We start from the raw sequence: 21,648 nt of genomic DNA, 5'->3' as shown, positions 1-21,648 counted from the left end.
TGGAAAAGGGGTGAGGTGGCTGAGAAATGACGTTGAAATAATTTTTAAAAAATGACAAAATAATATTTTATTATAAAATTATTTACTTTTTCATTCTATTGTTCCCGAATTTAAAAGGAAAAAAAAAAAAAAAAGAGAGTTAATAATATAATGTCTTTGAAAACGATCGTTAACCTCCTTTCTTCTTTCAGCATTGATGGCCTCTACAAAGCGATGGAAAGCTACTTTCATTTTGCAAAGATAGAAATGCCAAAAACTCTTAAATAACCTTTTGGTACAACGTAGAGGAATCACATAATTGCTTCATCTCTGTCGTTGTCTGGCATGTTAACCCATCGTTTTTATTTTATTCTTTTAATCAAATTAACATTCATCAATATATAATCATCCCTTCAAATGTGTTTCTTAACCACTGCTAACACTAATTTGACATTAACACTGAGTCTAACACACATTTATTCATGCTTCATCTTATCCTTCTAAATTAAACTCATCACTCCACAGCTGTTACAAGAATTGTTATTCTTTTCACCAATACTAATTGCAATACGCAGCATGTGTGCAAATGCGCGAGTTAAAAAAAGTAGGTAGAGTTTGTATTTTAGCTTTTGTATAGAAACATCAACCATCTCCATAGTAAAGTATAATATCTCACTCCCAAATGTATTTTTTTAAAATAATAATTTTTATAATCATATTAATAATAAAAACATTTTACGTAATGTTTTAAAATTAAAGTGGTATGAAATAAAAAAGTGTTTGTTGAGTGAGCAGAAGAGTGTGAGGGTAATATGTGGTGAGCGCATAAATGAAATCGAATTCCTAATCCCACTACAGTGAATATAACTGCGTAAATGAGTGGGAAACAAGTGCGACAAAACAATGACCATAATCCCAATACAAACAAATATAAAACCCTCTCAAATCCAAGGCCATATCCGTCATCTCAAAAAAGCAAAATCACGTGGGGCCCATACCCTTTTTCATCACGTACTCCTAAAACAACAATTAATTAATCGTAATTAAGATTAAACTCATCTGCTCTGGTCCGGTCTAGAAAGAGAGTACGCCACCTCTATTCAAAAATAGGCAAAGTGTCACGGCGCCAACACGCATTTTACCCACACGGCCCAATCAACTCATTCCACGTGTCATTTTCTTCTCTCCGTCACAGCCCCTCTTTTTTCTAACTTACGTGGGATCTCCCACTTGCGCTACTTAGAATCTCTTCTTCAAATTCTCACTCTCTCTCTCTCTCTCTCTCTACCGTTTCTTTTATACTTCGTCGTTTTCCGGATCCATCGTCGCCGATCGAACTCCGAGGAGAAAAGGAAGGGTTTCGAAAATTAGGGAAGAACAACTGCAGCTAGTGCCAATGCGGAATTCTAATTTTGATTCGTAACCTCGCCAACGCATAGTGGAATCGCCGGTTCATGATCCTCGCGCCGGCGATGACGCGTCTGGTAACTTAGCTCGCAACTGATCTCGCCGAAGCAGGGATTATTCTTCTCCAGCTTCTGGCCGGTGCCGCTTCCAATTTGGTCCGTTTTTGGTTTACGAATTTTGGAATTTCCGTTCCGGTGGAACGATGTCGTCGAAGGTTGTGTACGAAGGGTGGATGGTTCGGTATGGCCGGAGAAAGATCGGTCGATCGTTCATCCACATGAGGTACTTCGTGTTGGAGTCGCGTCTGCTCGCGTATTACAAGAGGAAACCGCAGGATAATCAGGTGATTGTACGTTTTTTTTTTATCTTAATTTTTTGGATTAATAGATAAATTTCGATTAGTTTTTTTTTTTTTTTTTTTTTGCTTTAATTTTCGTTCGATTATTAATTTTCACTATCTGGAATTACCCTTTTTTTTTGGGGGGGGGGGGGGGGATGGGGAATTTGCGAGATTGCTTTTCAACTTTTTTGCTGCTCGAGAACTTGACAACATGAACTGTTTTTTATGCTTTTATTAGGTTCCAATTAAAACGCTGCTAATTGATGGTAACTGTAGAGTGGAGGATAGAGGCTTGAAGACCCATCACGGACACGTGAGTTCTGCAATGAAACACACACATACCCGCGCACGCATGCACACGTGCATTTGTTTTGTTGGTAGTGATGCGTGCTTTGTGAGACTTCTGGTCTTGAAATTATCAATTGACATGGACTGTGCTTATTCTATGTTTGGTATGCATGGAAAGGGAACTTTTGGTTTTGCATGTATCAACTTTTAACGTGATCAGGAAATTGAATGCACGGAATGGAGGCTAATGAATTATTGGTGCGAAGGGATGTTGTGGAATGGTTTATAATGTGTAATGTATGCAAAGGTGATTCGTCAACACCAATGGCATTTAGTAAAACAAAATAAAAATGCACCTGTACATACATAATTTTATACACATGAAAATTCACAGCCCTTTGTGTACCAAAAAGCCCACTCCAACTGTAGGTAGACAATGCAAATTATTCCTTGAATTAGAGAAACACACAAGGCCCTAAGGATAAAATGATATGAACTGGCAGTATATTATTTGTATTAATCGTGTTCATTACTATCATTTTGTTTATAATCAAACCTTTCAAGCTGAGTGATTCACTAGAATGAAAGGTATGTGTGTTCACCAACACCAACTACTGGGACTGGTAACCAGATTTTCCTTAGTGATCATGTAAAGATGTCAGAAATTCTTCCTTTTTTTTTTTTTGTTTGTTTGTTTAGTGAATGATATCAAAAGAAGGAAGTATGTGAAGAATTTTGGTAGCATGTTTTTTCACCTTCATGTAAAATTGAATAAAACAATTTGACCACAGATGCTACTTTGGAAGTGGCATGTTGCGTTTTGGCAGTTGAATTCGTAGTTAAATGTAACTTTCTTTAAATTATTAAAAGATTTTCCATCCTAACAATGATTTTGTTGTCTCTATAATTTTGTCAGTGATTATTTATTTCCTTTGTGCAGATGGTTTATGTTTTGTCTGTTTACAACAAGAAAGAAAAAAACCATCGAATTATGGTGAGTGGATTTTTTTGACATTCATGTATACAGCATATATTTATACCCTCTCTATCCATAATTACTGTTATGCCACAGTTGTTTTTTTTCCTTTTATGTTATAATCTTACTGTTTCTGAGTATTTTTATTACTCTGGTTGTTACGGCAGATGGCAGCATTTAACATACAAGAGGCCCTAATCTGGAAGGAAAAAATTGAGTTTGTCATTGATCAGGTCTGTTTCATCAGATTGGAAAATCGTATTATGTTATTAAAATATGAATCAATATCCATATTCCTTGATGTTTATATGTAGGCTTAAAACATGAAAACCATTTTCTTGATACATGGATGAAACAATGCTTTGCAATCTTACTTTGTAAATTCATCTTAGTAGAACATGCTTTCATGTTGTGTGAGTTGATGCTATTGAACTTCGATGCATGCAGCATCAGGGAGCACAACCATCAAATGGTAACAAATATATTTCTTTCGAGTACAAATCTGGGATGGACAATGGGAAGACAGCATCTTCCTCCGACCGTGAAAGCCAGTAAGTATTTCTGTGCTTTGCTTTTTTCCACCAACAGTTTGTATAAGATGACTATATGTAAAGTTTACCTGCTTTTTATGTGCTATTGTTTCATTTGTTGTTGAATCATGTCTGTCTTCCTTCAGATTGTTTTCTCTCATTCCAATTTCCATTCTCTGGAGATCCTACTAAAATAATTGACTAAGACATACTGCAATATGATTTAGTTGTTTAGGCAATTTTTATTGCACTGCTGAGCAAATAGATCCACTGTTGATATTGTGGGCTACCAATGTTGTTGGGCATATATTCATAACATCCATTACATGTTTTAAATCACCAGGTTCAGTGCTCAGGAGGATGAAGATGAACCTCACCCAAATTTATTAAGGAGAACAACAATTGGAAATGGTCTACTTTGTTTCTCTACAGCTTGTGGGCTTGCAATTACTCTATTATAATCTATGTTTAACTTTTCCTTTTAAAAAGATGCAGGTCCTCCGGAATCAGTTTTTGACTGGACACGGGAAATAGATTCAGATTTGTCAAATCAGAATATCAATAACCAAGCATTCTCAAGAAAGCATTGGCGTCTTTTACAATGTCAAGATGGTTTGCTACATTTGTTTACATGATAGAGCAATTTACAGTTGTGATTACATAAAAAAAAAATTATTCTAGGGATATACTCTAGTGTTTAAATGATTGGATATGTTGTAATTGTATAAACTGAATTGATTTTCTTTCTGGAATTGGCAGGACTTCGTCTTTTTGAAGAACTTCTTGATGTTGCACAAGATGTTGACTACCTTGTGCGTTATTTCCTATCTCTCTTAATTTTCATGGTGTACTTCATGTCATAGGATATTTTGGAAAACATAATCATCTTCAATTTGCTTCTTTGTGTAGCCAAGGAGCTGTAGTAGAGCTATGAAGGCCGTAGGTGTTGTGGAGGCAACTTGTGAGGAAATTTTTGAACTTGTGATGAGCATGGATGGTACACGGTTTGAGTAGGTTTTCTGCTGAATTACTACTGTTTTTCTTTTTTTGTTTCTGCATATTTTTGGTTGTCATGTAGGATGTATGGGCTTTGTGATATTTCTTGTTTCTGGAGAAATATTGTTGTGATGTATGAGAGAGCGAGTAGACATGACACTTTATGAGATTGTGATGTCATCCAATATTACTTTTAGATAGAAACAATTTGGATAAAGTTCTTAACAAGTATGTATAGGAGAAGAAAATAAAATGAATTAAGGAGGTAAATGAATCAAACTTATCTCTTAAGTTAAAATCAACTTATTTATCTCAACTTTCTCAGAGACTCCCTCATCCAATTTTTCCGTAAGCACCTCTCAACTTAATAGAGTTTGGTATTCTTGCCTTGGAAAAGTCTTAACACTAGGGTTTTACAAATGAAATGCTCACCCAAGCTAGAATCTAATCCAAACTGGGCCATTTTCTACTAAGTCCTCGACAGTGTAGTCAAAGTCAAAGGAACCATAAGGCATACCTAAAGCACTGAAACAATGCTCCCAAAGTGGTAATATATTCTTGTCACCTTAGGTGTGCCCTTCTTGTTAATGCTAGGAATGCCTCTTGTATCCTATCAATAACAGTAAAATGCTCTGGAAGCAAGACCATCTAATTTGTAACTAAGGTGCTAAATGGGATTAAATTGTCAGAATGTTAAGACTTCAACTAGGGGACATTGGTCAAGGATAGAAATGAGGCATTGCTATGTTATAACTAGTGATGAATGGGGCATTGTTGGAGATGACAGCTACTTGCATATTTTTGTGCTATTTCTAAGACTAACAATAAATTTTTTTCCGATGGATGTTGGAGTAACGGGAGATAAGAATGTTAAAATGGAAAACTTGAGTGGAAAACAACATAGGATAAGAATATGGGATTATGAATTGGGGTAATACCTATTGAGAAGATGATAGACTCTTGCCAAAGATGATTCAGTCATGTGAGGTAAAGAGTTGGCCAATTACAATTAGATTCTAGTGTGAGATTCAAAAACTATAATGATTAGCTTTTGTGGTGTGATTCTCGTATTGAGGTTCTTTTCAATGAACAATAGGGGCCATGGTGTGAAAAGTGGATCAAGTGGAAGATAGTTACATTAAAAAGGGTAGAGGAAGACCAACAAAAGGAAAAAAAAGGTGAAAAACCATTTGAAAAAACCTTAATCTGAATAAATTTTTGAAAGTTTGGTTTCCACAGAGCTCAATTATGTCCTATGATCCATGTAACTGAGCTGACCTAGTGAGTTAAGGCATGGTTGTTATTATAAATGGAAAACACTGCTGTTAAATATATGTTTTCATTATTAAGACCATTCTGTCTGATGAGGATTGTGAGGCACGAATTATTTATTTTTTGACTTAAAGATCAGAGGCGTAATTGGTTTGAAACCCCTCTATTATCTTTTCCCTAGTTGTGAAATAGATATGGAGCTGAATACAATTGATGCACTGGGATGTGTGACAAATTGAGTCAAAGAGAATGAAAACATAAATTGGGCTGTTGAATAATTTTTGGAAAACTTAGCTGGACTCTTGACACCATATTGTGAGTTTCAGAAATTGTTCTCAGCTATCATCTGTTCAGTTAAATTAAAATTTAAAACCATTCACCGTATACGCAAAAGTTAAACTTTGTGAATACTTACCGGATGGCAGGTAGAACTTCTCATGGGGACCTAGAGCAGGTAAAGGATGCTTTTAATCTGTAGTGATTAGGGTGGGGAAATACAGAAAAGAAGGAAGTTTTTTTAGTTCCTGACGTTTGATGTTCCATAATTCTTTAAATATTGATTCTGCAGAAAACTTTTGCTTGCCTCTAATGATTTGCATGTCTACAGATGGGATTGCACTTTCCTACATGGTAGTTTAGTTGAGGAGGTGGATGGGCATACAGCAATTCTTTATCACCGACTTCAGCTTGACTGGTTCCCAATGTAAAGATAATCTAACTTCTATACCATCTATAGTAATTTGTAGTTTATAGTTTCACTAGAGTTAACTTGATGTATTATTTTTTGTATATATGAAAGCATGATTTATGGCTGGATAAATGATTAACAAATGGTTGCACATCCACAAAGTAAAATAGTTAAATGACTGTATTGACCCAAACTGTATGCATTTATCATGGCAGGTTTGTATGGCCTCGTGATCTTTGTTATGTACGTTACTGGCGCCGAAATGATGATGGAAGTTACGGTAGGAATTTGCTTTCCTGGTTCTAAGTTTTCAGTACATGCTCAGGGGATTTGCTAACATTTACACTTGCTAAGGAAATAAAAGTAGAGAGTATTAAGTGAAACTAAATAATTTATTATACTGGGAATTCAAAAACATATAATACTTTGATTAAAGTAATTAAGATCATTTCAAAGAGAGTATCAAATCCTCCTTAACTAATACCCTTTAGGTACTTGTTATCAAGATCCTACTGTGTTTGTTATTTTTGTAGTTTGTGTTGATGTTTCTTCTTCTTGCAGTTGTTTTATTTCGCTCTAGGGAACATGAGAACTGTGGTCCACAGCCAGGGTGTGTTCGGGCACATATTGAGAGTAAGATTCAATTCTTTATAGATCTGACTCCATCCTTCAAGCTCAAGAGAGTGGGATTGATCTACATTTTCAATGGTTCTCAATGTCCTCAACTTATTATGTCATTGGATTGTGCATATGACCTCTCTGGTGTTTTGCCAACAGTTATCTTAAGGGCAGTACCTCTTCTGATTTGTGTGGATCAGGCAGCCTTGTTTTTTTCAGACTTTGTTGTTTTTCCAATTTTCTGCTAAGGAGGATCCTCCCTTTAGTTCTTTTCCTCTAAGCATCAGCATTTAATTTTTTATATAAAAAAAGAAGATGGTGTTGCAAGCATATGAACACCACCCAATTTTAAATCCTATAGTTAATGGAGCTAAGTTTGGCAGTCTATTAATTTCAAATGAATATTTTATTCCAACAAACAATTACCTTAATGTCCTCCACTTGAATGGATAGACTAATAATCTTAGGTTAGGAAAGTTAGGAGGTTGGAAAATGTATGGAAATGCTACAGCCAGGATCTCTGTTATTTAGCATATTGAGGTTTTAATTACTGTAGGTTCATAATTTGCATTGCGTTTTGTCGACTTACAATGAAGACCAATCTTTATGATAATCTGATTTTGTCATTTATCATTTTGTATGCCTAGTTTTCATTAAAGAACTAATTTTTATTTTTATTGATTGATGCCCTCATGTATAGTTTTCTTTATGTTTCTATTGAAATTTTAAGTCTAAGAGCTGGTTTCTACAGGTGGAGGATTTAATATTTCCCCCTTAAAACCTCGAAATGGGAGGCCCAGGACACAAGTTCAGCATCTAATGCAGATTGATCTGAAGGGATGGGGTGTGGGTTACTTGTCATCTTTTCAGCAGCATTGTCTCCGTCAAATGTTAAATAGTGTAGCTGGTGAGTTGATTTTCTTTTTCGTGGTTTACAATTTTCTTACAGAATAATCATCATTGTTTCTTCTATACATCTTTCTCTCTCTTTCTCTCATTTTTGTAATTGGAAGTTTAGGAGTGAAAGGTTTCTGCATTTTGGATCTCTATCTTCTGTGGGATGCCCTGTTGTGCAATGAGTTTCAAAATGCATGTATTTTTCCTTGTCTCTACAGGTTTACGTGAATGGTTTGCCCAAACAGATGAAAGGAATGCTCCTCCAAGAATCCCTGTGATGGTTAATATGTCCTCAACATCTGTTTCTTCAAAGAAGAATCTCAAGTCAAATGATTCTTTTGTCAATCCTACTTCTCTTGATCAAATGAATGCTGCAAGCAGAAATTCTGCCTTGATAGATGAATATTCTGATGAAGATGAAGATTTTCAAATAGCGGAATCTGAGCAAGAGGTTGTATTTGCATTCCCACATCTAAACTTTTGAGGTTTACTTCATAAATTCTTGGTGTTAATATTTTAATATTTCAGGCATACCAAATTGGTCTTGAGAATGATGTGAAAAGAACAGGTAGCTGCTTACTTTACCTTTTTTTAATTTAATGATATTAGTATTATAGTTATAAGGATGTGCGTGAAGTACCTGCAAACAGAGATGCATGCACATATCAGAGACTTATTAAATCTACTCATAATGTTTTCCTGAACTGAAGTCTTGGAAGAAGAACCGGCAAATGAAATTGACTCTTCTTCCTTTTCGGGCAATCTACGCCGAGACGATCGTGATAATGCACGGGACTGCTGGAAAATTTCTGATGGCAATAATTTCAGAGTCAGAAGCAAGAATTTTTGCTTTGACAAGTCTAAGGTCTTCTCGTTTTTTTTTTTTCTGTTTCTGAATCAAAACGTATCATTGTTTGTGCATGTTTTTATTCCTTTTTGATGAACTGTGAAGGTTCCTGCTGGCAAACATCTGCTGGATCTTGTTGCTGTTGATTGGTTTAAAGACTCAAAAAGAATGGACCATGTGGCTAGGCGTCATGGTTGTGCAGCCCAGGTGACTAATATAACTTCGTCTGTTTGATGTTACATGATGAAGATTATTGGTAGGTGATTGGAACTAGGTATTTTGTCAAAAAAAAAAAAGAAGGCTAAACCAAATTACAAAGATCATGGGTCAATCACTCCATGCATGCAAAACAAGAAAACAAAACATGGTTCATTGTAGAACTTCAAGGAAATGCAAACCTCCCTGTCCAAAAGCCCCAAAACTCACTTAGTAACTGAATCTAATATCCCCTACTTTCCCCTTCTGTTTATCTTTGATTCAATTCCTTCCCCATTTGGTCCCACTGTCCTTACCAGGCGGGCCTGGTTATTACAATCTAAATCTCTCTTCTGCCCCCTTGCTGGTTTAGCATAGTAGGGTGCAACAATATTATCCCCCGAAGGATTCGCCTTATCCTATGGTGTAGGTCTTCGAAATGTGAGTATCCTGTAGCAGGTTCGCTTTGTATGAAGCATAATAGCCAAGTGATAATTGAAGTATAATAATTTGACTAATTTCCATCATTCCATCTCCATTCACCTCAGTAACAGTGGTGTATTAGTAGGTTTATCACTTTACTCTGGTATGTGAAACAAATTAGAGACCTATGGCAAGCTTCTTCTTACTTGCATAGATTGTCAATGACATTTGATGTTATTATGAGAAAATTACATTCTCCTGCCCTGAGGTTTGTGCTTACTACACCAGATACCAATATTTGAGACATAACAACACCAACCCCTGATAATTGAAATGGAGCTTGATGGTGTTTGAAAATTTAATGAAATTCCATGTTAACTCTTAATTAAAAATGTAGTATGAAGATACAGCCGAACCCCTCCTCCTCTCCCTCTCTTCGATATTATCCTTGTATTTCTATTTTCTTTATATTGAACTAAAGTTCATTAAAATTGAATATCCCAACCGAAAAGCTCTCATTCAATTTGAAAACTTCATCTGTCCAATTTGAAAACTAAAGTTTGTGAGAAAAGAAAAGAAACTTCGCTTTAATACCTTTCCAACCTGGGATTGAAATACAGTGTCCTGCATGGCTTCTTGTCATCCTTGTAAGGTTCTCTGGGTTTAAAACACCCCACACCTGCTCTCTTTTTTAAACACCTTGCTGCAGACTAAGATAGCCACCAAACTCTATTCACAAATCTGCACACCTGCAACCAAAAAAACATGTAAATAAGGGGAGGATGACGTCTTTGATTAAATGAGAGGGTTATCAGTTATTATATGTGCAAACCTCAATGAGGTGACTTTAATTTCCCCATTTCTATTTTTTAAATTTGTAACATTGTTATTGTTGTGTTATTTTATTAGGCTTTTGCTGACAATAGTCCCTATCTTTCATGTCTGTAGATTGCGTCAGAAAAAGGATTTTTCTCCATCATTATTAATCTTCAAGTGAGTTCCTTTCTTCATATGACTATGAATCAACTTTAAACTTCTAAGGCTTAGAGTTTGAAGTAAATGAATGCATGCTGTTTGGTTGTAGGTGCCTGGATCAACTCACTATAGTATGGTATTTTATTATGTGACAAAAGAGTTAGTTTCTGGATCCCTCTTGCAACGCTTTGTTGACGGTGATGATGAGTTTCGAAACAGCAGGTTTAAGCTCATACCATCAGTCCCACAGGTATTTGCTGAAGTTTGTCTTTGTTATAATTAGGCAAATGCCTTTGGCAGTTAATTTTTTATTTTATGGCTGTATCATTCTTGTGTAGTTACATCTTTATACAGGCATGTTATACTGTATCATCCTTTGTTTAAAGCATGTGTGCTGGCTGTATGTGTGCTTTGCCATTTGTTTCTTGCATTCACTATTTTTTTAAATATTTTCCATGTGGTTAATTTTGAGGATGTTGCTTTTATGGCATCTGATTTTTAGCAGGAGCATTTTTCTTTCTGCTGTCCTTCAGATTAAGTATTATACTATAACCTATGGTCATTAGTATTACAGATGCTTTGTACCATATGTTACAGGAAAGCTTGTCAATCACATAACACATGCCGTTATTATTTTTTGAGAGCAGGGGGCATTGGAGAAGAGAGGGTTAAACTCAATGGATGAGCTCATAATTTTTTATCAGTTTGATAAATGATAAATAACTAATAAAAATATAGATTTTGATATCATAATTTGTTTTTGCTGTAAATGCATCATACAACAACAACCAAGCCTTTTCTTATTTGGCGAGGTCACCTATATGGATTAGATGATGTTATGTTTTGTTGGTAATCATGTGTATAGACAAATTATTAACCTCTGCATCCTTCTTAATTTGTTTCACGTATAGTTTTCTTAGTTTGCCTCTGCCTCTAGCAATTGGGCTACCCTTCGTCTGCATCATAATATGAAAAGAAAAAAGAAAGAAACTAGTATCATTGTCTAGAACAAGATTTATTATAAATTTTATAATTGCATATTCATAATACATTACACAAGTAAGCAGCATTTTACAATGTTATTTGTAAGTGTTTTTCCTTCATATTTTTCTAAATGGTTTGATGCGGCTCTCAGCCTGCACATAGCATTGCAAAAGAATGCAAAAAAAGTTAGCTCAAATATAAAGGCTAACTGAATTTATCAATTTTCAAAAACTTTGATCAACTGCAAATTTTAATTTGAGTTGACAATTTTTACTGTTCAACTATAGAGGGTAACGAGGATTTTACAAGTTAAACTGTGGGTTTGAAAACTATGGTATAAGCACTGGTGTGCATCTGTGTGGAGTTTCCTTAAGAAGTTTAGATGTCATTTTTTTATTGCTTCATGTTTACAGTTAGATGACCCTATGCCTGATTTTGGTCTGGATTGTAGAACAAGTTAGACCTATGAAGGTAGGACAGTGATTTGTTAAACATTTTTTAGGATTGCATTACATCTTATTATAAACAAAATTCACGAAGTTAACCATCTAACAAGGTTCCTTTGTTTTGTCACTTCCATTTTTTTGTGAGACTCCATGGGCTGATATGCATAGCAAGTCAGTTACATGACTCTAAGGTGTTTTCTTTAAGATATATGATTATATACCCAGGACATTCTTGGAAATACTATGGCTAGGAATGCTATTTTTAGTTAAAAAAAAATGTATGATTAGCATTTAATATTTTTGGAATGCTTTACAAAATACAAATGATAAGAGAAGGAATGTGGTAGAAAGAAGTGGGAGTACAAGTAAATAATTTGGTTACTAGATAACTTCCATTCTCATGCGATGGAAAAGCAACTTAATCACCTCTGATTGAGGGAATAAAAGTTAAACATAACATGAAAATGTCAATTCCATGGAATCAATAAGGCCCAGAAATATTTTGTTAAAACTTAAACCAAATATGTAAATATCATATTGCCAAGTTCACTTTTCCCAAGAATAATTTTACAGTCCTTAAAACTATTAAGTTGATATGCTGCTGCCTGCTACCAACTTGATGCACATATATTTTGGTCTGGCTCAATCCACATATCTGAATCTATAAATGTTATCATTTTTTTAGTTTTACTACTTTCGTTCAGTTTTTTTCACTTATTTTTATGGTTTTTGTTTTTCTTTCTTTTCCACTTCTATTTGTGTAATGTTGCCTTAAAGGCTGGAGAAACAAGTAAACAGTTTTGCAGTTTACTCTTTCCACTCATTGATTTTCCAACTTAAAAATGCAGGGCTCATGGATTGTACGGCAGAGTGTTGGGAGTACTCCTTGTTTACTGGGAAAGGCGGTTGATTGCAACTATATTCGTGGTCCGAAGTATTTAGAAGTAAAATTTCATTCAATTTCTTTATTAACTTTTGTTTGTTTTTGCTGTTAGCAGTTTCCTACTAATGAAATCATGTGTGTCCTAACTTGTCTGCCATGATTTTTAAATTTTTATCTGTAGATTGATGTTGATATTGGTTCTTCTACTGTTGCTAATGGAGTTTTGGGGCTGGTTATTGGTGTCATTACAACATTGGTGGTTGATATGGCTTTTCTTGTACAGGTGCGTTTTCTATGGTGTATATTTTATATACTAGTAATTAACATCTAAACAAGTCATATGATTTAAGTGGCAACAATAGGGATAGACCTGTTTTCTTGCAGCATTCAGTGTCAAAACTTTCATGTTCATTTTGTAAAGGCATAATGACTTTAATTTTACGTTTGCTAATAATACTTTAGTTGAAATTGGTTGGTTGTGAATATTTCAGATTCCATAGACCTGCTAATTGACTGCAAATCTGCATTATTGTTTTTATGAATTATGTCAAATTTCATTACCTGTCACCCTTCCAATTGCTAGGAATTATAAATACTCTATCAAATTGAGCTAGTTCTGCATAAATCTATCATATACATACATATAGCCTTGGGATAAATTTTGATTGTATTTTCCTTGAATTTGACAATATTGATGGATATTTATAACGAAAAAAGCTTCTAGACCTTGTGAGGTTTTGTTATTACAAGTCGTGTGGTTTTGTGCTTGTGCTTTTGTATTTGGGAATGGTATGTATATTCTGAAATTGATTGCACCTAAATTCGGTAAGAAGAAAAAATTCTAACATGTTTCATTACTATTATGTGAATGATGTTCTTTATTAAAATTTAAATAACCAGAGTTTGGAAATCTTTAAAAATCAAATGACTTGGTGGATAGCAAACTTTGTAGTAAAAGGTGTGAATTTGGTTGTTATTTGAGTTGAGGACTTGAGGTTGATAACTTATTGTGTCCAAGTGTCCATCAATCTACCTAATATGTATTGGGAGGATGGATGCCATGATATGGTACTTTGAAGCAGAATTATGAATGAGGTCAATATAATAGCTTTACTTTCTTCACAATCGATGTTAATAATAGCTACCTAATTTTGGTCTGGCTAAATTTGTTGCTTTATGTACTTTTGCCTAATCAAATGCCATTTTTGCTAAAATCCTCACAATTTGGTGTGAAAGTCTTGGCCCTAATTTAAATGTAGGAGATTTTTCTACCACGACCTAGAATGTGTTTTTAACAGGAGTATCATGTTTGCGGAGGGTTGTATTACTGGATTTTAAATAAGAAATTTATTTTATACATCATGGCATTACTGTCTTTGGTATGCGTGCTTGAGAGGTAAAAGTTGTACTTGCTTCTGAATAAAAGCTTGACAAATTTAAATATTAATTTTTACTATGAATTGGTTGACTGTTCATTGATATGTTTTAGTGTTTGTATTGTGAAATCTTGACAAAATTGTTATTATTTACAGGCAAATACTCCTGATGAGTTGCCCGAGAGGCTTATTGGGGCTGTTCGAATCTCTCATTTAGAGCTCAAATCTGCCATAGTCCCAAAACTGGATCCGGAGCCATCATGATGACTGACTAAGTCGTTCTTGTTGTTTTTTATACATAATCATTTGTTGGCAATATGCACGTGTACCATTTTTTTTTTCACTTGGTTGTAGGTTCATTGTTTTCTAATTGGGGTTTTCTATTAAATATTAAAAGGAAATTGTTCGTTTTTTTTTTCCCTTTGTTTTTTGGGGGTTATTTAGTTCATTTAAGGGTTAAGCTGTATTTGGTCATTGTATTCATATTCGGATATATTTTATCTGATTATGATGTATCAGCATATAGTTCTAAACATTTTTTTGCAACTCCCAGTAACTAAGTAGAAAAGGGAAAATTTTCTGTCCTTTCACCCTGTCATGGAATTTGCTTTGGTAATAATGTACAGAGTTTCTGGTTCGTTATATCTCACTTCGCACCAAAGATTGTATCCACATTTTGTAGTGATGCACAGTTTCTTTATCATTTCTTAGATTCTCTACTCCAAAAGGTTCGTAATTTACTATTTCATAATAATGTGAGTCACATTGGACTTTTGCGCGTATGATCCCGGGGGTGTAAACTGTAGGGTTGTATGCGTGCTTGATGAGATTACATTGGATGATTGGATGAGAATGGTGTCAGTATTTCATTGACAATTTCTCCCATTAGTTTTTGTTCTCTCCCTTTTGGCATCTGAAACGGCGTTGCCCTGATTTCAGGTAGCAGTTGTAGAGCCTTCACTACAGGAATCTGCAGAATAACCTGTTCTGATTGTTGAAGGCCGTTATTTATTTCTTAAAACTTAAAAGATGATCTCAATTTTTCTTTATTTGAATCTTATAGACTCAATTCCTTAAAATGTAAATTTCCCTAGGTTGCACGGCAGTAATCAGAGAATGGTTAAGTATTAATAAAGTACGCCAACACTATGATGTCATGACAAGTAACTAAATCCATTCTAGTTGAAGCAATAACATGTAATGTAACATTATAGTGGCGGAAGAGGATAGCGCCAGTACGTTGCATGAAGAAACATCAAACATATGCTGATGGAGCCGAGCCCCAGACAAAGCTCTGATTTATATAATCCTTGAAATCATCTAAAGCAGCCACCGAACTTGAATGAAACCCATGTTGAAACTTAGCACTAAGAATCCCAGCCATCTTCTTCATTTCTTTATCACCCATCAACTTCTTGATTCCCATAACTATATGATCCTTGGTTACCTTCTCCGATAGATCATCAGTGACCTTGTAACCCACCTTAAGATGGGACACCACCAACTTGGCGTCATGGTATTGGTCACCCCTAATGGGCCAGGCCAAGAATGGAACCCCACGTCCAATAGCTTCCATCGTGGAGTTCCAGCCACAATGGGATAAAAACCCACCCGTTGAAGGGTGACTCAGTATCAACAATTGTGGTGCCCATCCACGTATTATCAAACCCTTATTCCCAACTATACTATCCAACCCATGAGGAAAATACCCTTCTTCAGCTCCTGGACTGGGTCTACCCGAACCGGGTTGGAGCACCCATATAAACGGTACATGCTCACACAACTCCTCCATTGCTTGAGCAAGCTCTTTATACTCCTCCACGCTGAGACCCACTTCGCTTCCAAACGACACGTATAGTACTGATCCACGTGGCTTTGAATCTAACCACTGGATCACTTCTTCTTCCGTGACGCTGGACTGCCGGTTCGATTGAACATCCCGGTCGAGTAGAAGTGAACCCGCGGACTTCCAATACTGCTCGGGCAAAAGCGGTCCAACACCCCAGACCGGTTTACCGATATCGTTCGCGATGTAAGTAATAAATGGATGTTCCAGATCATGACACGTGTTGATCATCAACGCAACGGTTTCTTGAACCTCCTCCAACCACGGTGGTGGATCCCCGTGTTTCGGGGGTCCCCTCCTTCGTTGCCCCGCTCCACTCGGAGGCGGAGGAAACCCAGCTCCGCCGTGATGCGTCGGCGGCGGAGGAGGGTGGTGAGGTCGTTGTTTGAGGTCCGAATACGTGAGCGCCATGTCTTGGGGAAACCCGGGAAGCAAACGGGTCTCACCGGGTTTTAATTCTAACGGGTTGACTTTCCAAAGAGCGAGCTCCATGGCGGTGGAGCAGGCGCCGGAGGTGAAGAAGGCCACCATGGGAATCTGGAATTTCTTGAAAACATGTGCTGACCAATTCATCATGATGTCAATGATGGCACAAACGGGTCGGGTTGATTCCGATAGGATTTTTTCGAGCCCTTGACTAAGGTCTTCATGGTGTAGCGGTGGCTGTGACGGTGGCGATGGGATTTGAGCGATTCTGAGGAGAGGGTGTTGATGAAGAAAAGAAGGAATAAATGTGGCGATGTTGGAGGAGATGATGAGGGTCACGTTGAAGTTTCTGGAAGCGAAGCGTTTGCATAGCTCTACGCATGGGAAAATATGGCCTTGTCCGAAAAAGGGTAATATGTAAATTTCAAAAGACATTGTTTTAATTGTAACTAAAGCTGTATTGTATATGAGATTTTATAGGAAAATGATGAATATGATTGATTGGTTTTACTTACCGGTAAGAATTGGAAAATAGGGTTTATAACAAAACAAAAACATTGATTTCATTTGACTATTAGGTATTGGAACCAACAACAGGTCTTGTGAATTGGTTTCTCAACCTTTGGGTCATTGTCAAGAGAGGGTAGCTCAAGAAAGGGTAGCACAAGTGTTGCAGCATTTACTTTCTCTGATCTCATCACTTGAACAATTTCACAGGCCATTGTTACACTTGCAGGAATTATATAAACTTGAAAGGTTGGATAGAAATAGGATTATTGATCCCTCCACTAAACCATGAAAGCTTTGAAGGTTATACAGTAACACTTTTTATTTTAGTTATATTAGATTGCTTTAAATGTTGGCATAATGGTGGTGCCACTTCCAAGTAATTCGCGAATAGGATGTCCACATGGAACAAGAAACTGACATGATTTGTGGTTAATTTATGCTTAGGCTGTCGTTTACTTAATGCTCAAGCTCAACACTTAGACAGCAAATGGATTCAACTTGCATGTTCATTCCAAAGAGGTGGATGTTCACAAAATAAAGTAAATTTATAAATTATATTAACATAAAATTCCTTTTTTTCCATAAATTTGCTTTACATTAATCTTCCTCCATCAGAAACAAAAAAGTAGACTGAGTTGTTTTTTATAGACATGAAGTTAATGCGAAAGTTGTTTCTTGTCTTCATGGCATAAACAATGGTGTAGCTCTGAAGAAAAGACCAAAGCGGATTTACAAAGTTATGGCATGGAGGAAACAATACCATTACCATAACTTGAAATATCAAGTTGTTGGTAGAATCTCAAGTGCAACTTCCTTGAGGGATGGCATACTGTTTTGCTGATGTAGACAAACATATTTATTACTACTCCCCACTCTTCGAAGGACCTTCCAGGGTCCTGGATAGCACCTGAGGAAAATGCAATAAACACAAAATACCGAAGTGGTATGTTCACTCAAACAAATATAAATAAGTTTCATATGCAGTTATTAAACCAAAGTCTAGCTACTAACAGAAATTCCATTTCCATCTCCAAGCAACATATTGAATATTTCTCAGGTTACCACAATATTATGGCCTTCCATCATATTAGACTGATTGGAGTTAAGTAGCTAGCAGACCTGAATAGTGTTCCTCCATTGCGACCTTTGAAATTATGAATGTAATACACGGTTTCCATCATAGGCAGGAAGGTCTTTGTAAGAGCAGCAAGTTTTGGGTAGAAGAATGGTGGATAATCTTGATCCGGTCAAGGATAACTACTTTCTGAGTAAGCCAAGGAGATTGAGACTGAAAAATGTTGCAAAAGTTGTTTACCCAGAATCACATCTTTGACATTATTTACTTCAGGAACTCATTTTCTAGTTCTTACCAAACAACTATTTTTGAAAGAAAAGAATTAACAAATTTTGGGTAAGATCTGGTGTAGATCAGCTCAAATATGAAAAATCTGCACAATTTGGCAAAGGATACACCCAGATCTTATACGATCGAGTTCTCCATTGAAAATAATCAGTTTCCGTTCAGTGTTCAAGACTGCCTCTTTATAAAGTTCTTCCACAACAAGCATTTCTGAAATACAATGGAATGGTAGTCATGAAACCTTCATTGTTTATATCAACAAAAACAAAGGGTATTAGAATCTACCATTGACATTAAAATATGGGTAGGCTACTAAGAAAAGTTCATCTCCTGTCTTCACTCTGTCTGACATTTTTACTTTCTCAACAAAACCAAAATCTTCAAAAAATGAAGGCTTTGTCAAATAGTCCAGCTTAAAAGAAGATCCACTAAAGGCTGATTGTCTGGCAAAGTCAACTTCGCTAGCCTCTGGAAAAAACTGATTTTTACAAGGTTATGCATCAATTTCAACTGGTAGTGATAAAGCTGAATTATGACACTAAAAACTTCCACATAATCATCTCTACAGAACAAGACAACCTTTTGAATGACAGCACTAGCATCGTAGATATACTATGCATATGAAGAAAGGAGAGATCGCATGCATAAACAAGAAAGTAAGAGCTGTTTGGACCAATCAAACTATTGATAGTCCCCATGGAGTTAAATCTTGACACTAAGGTGTACTGATCATAATTAATGTTTATATGCCCTGAGTTGGAGTTATAGAGCAAGATTCTTGAAATTTAATTTGATTGTATGCTAAAAAAATAAACCAAAATCAAATTCCAAGTTGTTAAAGAAACACAAGGAGGACAAAACCATTTTTTACATGTAGAGTAAAGCTTTTTTACTCCAGAAACACGTGCCAAGGGCATAAAGCAGAATGATGCTTCAAATCAAGAAGATTACTATTCTTGTTCGTGAGGCTTTCTCTGAACTAATGAAGCGGTCACAAAATTCACGAATCAATTGCATGCTCTCAGTCATTTCTATTCCACCTTCTCCATCACCTGCCATGCAATGAGTGAGATGAATCAATTTGCACATAGATTTAAACCACAATAAATAAAACTCAAAACCAAGCGGAAACTGAAATATGTGTAGAACCTGGTACAGACCCTAGTCCAGCTGTTGGAAACTCAATCTCCTGTATAAGATTGTTGTTCATTACAGGCTCTATAATAGATTAGCTCCTCACATGAGTGTGTGTAACTTGCATTCTTGATTCCTAATAAAATTACTATCAGATATAACTCACCATTAGCTGAGTGTTATCCTTCATAGCCAATTCCACAGCTACTCTAGCCTGTTGGTTAATTCATTAACAAAGACACAAATTTCAGTGCTCAATTAGCATCTGTCTGAGTATACATAATAGAGAACTATAAATTCCACCTTTTTTAATAAAAAAAATCTTCTGGTTCAGTAAATTTTACTTATACTGTTGCACACATCACAAGATTAACCTAAGATCAATTAACCACTTACTTGTTCCAGAAGCTGGGTGTAATCAGTAGGGAAAGGTACATCAATACCAACAGAGGCATTGCCACCCCCAGAAACAGAACAAGATGCTAATTTTCGATTTCTGGGTGCCACTGAAGATGCAGAAACTCCTCTAATTCTGATAACCCCATCATTTTTTAGCGAAAAAGTTTCCAACTTGGCAACCTAGAGATTCAAAAAAGGAATCATATATGGAGCAAAATTATAAGAAAACTTAACACTTTTTTTTTTTTTGGTTTCTGATCAAATTTTATGGCAATTGGGTATTGGGTAAGAGTGTTCCATAATATCTTACCGTGGAGGTTGGTATAGAAGGTGTTCCAACTGGAGAATTAGAGAGAATGATGGTATTGGATATAACCATTTTCAACCTGCACCGATAAATGCCAACAGGTATAATTCATATGAGAATAATCCTGTTCTTTTTTCATTTTTCATTAAAAGAAAATAAAAACATTTTTTTAAGAACTAATTATAAATAGTAAAATATATATATATTTTTTTAATATAATTGAGAAAAGGTCAGACATAAAAAAAGAATGTAAGATAAAGTTTAGTTGTTGTATAATTCAAAATATTTTTCTAGTAAAACTTAACTATAAACTTATTAAAATAATTTTCATGTATTGTTGATAATTTTGTTGATTAAAAATAAATTTAATTAAAAATGTTTTTACACCAAATAACACGTTAGTCAAAAGTGAAGGAGGGAAGTGCTGGTACATGGCCACAAATGTAACTATCTGTGTTTTATTTGTATTTTTATATGCTAGTTAATTTTGCAAATAACTTCATGTGTATATATAATAATAAAATGATTACATTTAATTATAAATATATATTTAATAAATAAAAAATTTATCTAATAAATTATCATTATATATTTGTTATGTTTAAATGTTTTTTTTTGTCTTTTTACTTTTACTTTTTTTTAAGTATATATAAAATTTTAATTAAATATTAAACAATTAAAATTAAAAATAATTACAAATTAAGTTGGAGAATAAAATAATAAATTATAAATAATTTAATTTTATATTTTTAATTATGTATAATTTAAATTAAATTTATTTAGATAAATTATTTGAGCACCCGTGCATCCTCTGTAGGTGCAAGAATGGTTTTCAGTCCTACGATTTATATCTGTTGAGTAAATTATTAGTTCAGTCTTTAATTTTGTAATTTTTTATTTTTATTTTAATTTAATAAAAAATTATTTTAATTCTTAAATTATTTAAAAACTTATCACATTAATTCACATAGTTAATACACGTCAATGATATTTAATAAAAATATTTATATCACATATTAAATGTTAACTATCAACCAAAATAATATTAGATGTTAGAGGAGAGATATTAATAGAGATTTAAAATAAAATGAATGATAATTTTAAAATTTTATAAAAAAGTATTTTGAACAAATTTTAATAATTAATCTCTTATAAATTACACTGTATCTTTTAGAATGGGAAACATTATTATTTAATGCGTCAAATTTAAATTAACATGCCAAATAAATCATTTTATTAATATTAATTGATCATAAAAATTAAATTAAAAATAATTTAAGTAAATTAAAAAATAAAAATGATAATTTAACTCTTCTGTCAATTACAGTTCAACCACCACCAACTTTATGCTTTTCATAAATTACATTCAATTTCATAGCACAAGATTTAAAGATGACTTCCAACTCACTCTCACTCTTAAGTCAACTATCTTCATATTTCAAATGAAAGATCTTATTATATTTTTAAGAATCTTTTATCATTAATGAATGTTGTTATGGACTGATGTTAATTCATGTATTTTACTAATAAATATTATTAAATTTTT

General features: G+C 34.6%; 3 protein-coding genes across 9 annotated transcripts; 1 reads left to right on the top strand and 2 right to left on the bottom strand.

Annotated features, from left to right (window-relative positions):
* Positions 1-1,211: 1,211 nt before the first annotated feature.
* Positions 1,212-14,752, top strand: LOC113868395 (protein ENHANCED DISEASE RESISTANCE 2-like). Of its 5 annotated transcripts, none has more exons than XM_027503907.1 (22): positions 1,212-1,729; positions 1,965-2,039; positions 2,955-3,008; positions 3,158-3,223; positions 3,438-3,541; positions 3,864-3,931; positions 4,016-4,132; positions 4,280-4,332; positions 4,430-4,530; positions 6,396-6,491; positions 6,692-6,756; positions 7,038-7,109; positions 7,846-8,001; positions 8,210-8,442; positions 8,520-8,559; positions 8,702-8,856; positions 8,944-9,045; positions 10,405-10,449; positions 10,541-10,681; positions 12,710-12,805; positions 12,926-13,027; positions 14,277-14,752. In XM_027503907.1, the coding sequence occupies exons 1-22, from the start codon at positions 1,589-1,591 to the stop codon at positions 14,382-14,384; spliced, it is 2,190 nt and encodes a 729-aa protein (XP_027359708.1). In that variant the 5' UTR covers positions 1,212-1,588; the 3' UTR covers positions 14,385-14,752. The 5 variants fall into 5 exon arrangements, with proteins under 5 accessions (XP_027359708.1, XP_027359707.1, XP_027359709.1 ...); XM_027503906.1 differs by having other exon boundaries at positions 1,217-1,735; positions 14,277-14,743; XM_027503908.1 differs by having other exon boundaries at positions 1,260-1,729; positions 8,541-8,559; positions 8,711-8,856; positions 14,277-14,746.
* Positions 14,753-15,239: 487 nt separating this feature from the next.
* Positions 15,240-16,899, bottom strand: LOC113869599 (scopoletin glucosyltransferase-like). Its single transcript, XM_027506017.1, has one exon. The coding sequence runs from the start codon at positions 16,825-16,827 to the stop codon at positions 15,376-15,378; it is 1,452 nt and encodes a 483-aa protein (XP_027361818.1). The 5' UTR covers positions 16,828-16,899; the 3' UTR covers positions 15,240-15,375.
* Positions 16,900-17,473: 574 nt separating this feature from the next.
* Positions 17,474-20,195, bottom strand: LOC113869106 (protein LOW PSII ACCUMULATION 3, chloroplastic). 3 transcript variants are annotated; one of them, XM_027505252.1, is made up of 9 exons: positions 20,106-20,195; positions 19,793-19,975; positions 19,563-19,610; positions 19,412-19,451; positions 19,214-19,317; positions 18,548-18,740; positions 18,374-18,472; positions 18,022-18,139; positions 17,474-17,809 (listed from the first exon to the last, which is right to left on the bottom strand). In XM_027505252.1, exons 1-9 carry the CDS (start codon positions 20,172-20,174, stop codon positions 17,683-17,685), a joined length of 981 nt encoding a protein of 326 aa, XP_027361053.1. In that variant the 5' UTR covers positions 20,175-20,195; the 3' UTR covers positions 17,474-17,682. The 3 variants fall into 3 exon arrangements, with proteins under 3 accessions (XP_027361053.1, XP_027361055.1, XP_027361054.1); XM_027505253.1 differs by having other exon boundaries at positions 17,475-17,809; positions 19,214-19,314; XM_027505254.1 differs by lacking the exons at positions 19,214-19,317; positions 19,412-19,451.
* Between the last annotated feature and the right edge of the window lie 1,453 nt (positions 20,196-21,648).

This window comes from Abrus precatorius, unplaced genomic scaffold, assembly GCF_003935025.1.
Source record: "Abrus precatorius isolate BTA unplaced genomic scaffold, Abrus_2018 Scaffold6, whole genome shotgun sequence".
Taxonomy (NCBI): Eukaryota; Viridiplantae; Streptophyta; class Magnoliopsida; order Fabales; family Fabaceae; genus Abrus; species Abrus precatorius.
This window is presented reverse-complemented; position numbering and strand designations above follow the sequence as displayed.

Bases quoted from the DNA above. Each gene is read 5' to 3' on its own strand.
- LOC113869106 (XM_027505252.1), bottom strand. From the start codon at position 20,174: ATGGTTATATCCAATACCATCATTCTCTCTAATTCTCCAGTTGGAACA. The intron at 18,140-18,373 runs GTATCCTTTGCC...GACCGGATCAAG, and splicing joins CGATCGTATAAGATCTGGGT to ATTATCCACCATTCTTCTAC. The intron at 17,810-18,021 runs GTCTGCTAGCTA...CATTTTCCTCAG, and splicing joins AATGGAGGAACACTATTCAG to GTGCTATCCAGGACCCTGGA.
- LOC113869599 (XM_027506017.1), bottom strand. From the start codon at position 16,827: ATGTCTTTTGAAATTTACATATTACCCTTTTTCGGACAAGGCCATATT.
- LOC113868395 (XM_027503906.1), top strand. From the start codon at position 1,589: ATGTCGTCGAAGGTTGTGTACGAAGGGTGGATGGTTCGGTATGGCCGG. The intron at 2,040-2,954 runs GTGAGTTCTGCA...TCCTTTGTGCAG, and splicing joins TGAAGACCCATCACGGACAC to ATGGTTTATGTTTTGTCTGT. The intron at 6,757-7,037 runs GTAGGAATTTGC...TTCTTCTTGCAG, and splicing joins AAATGATGATGGAAGTTACG to TTGTTTTATTTCGCTCTAGG.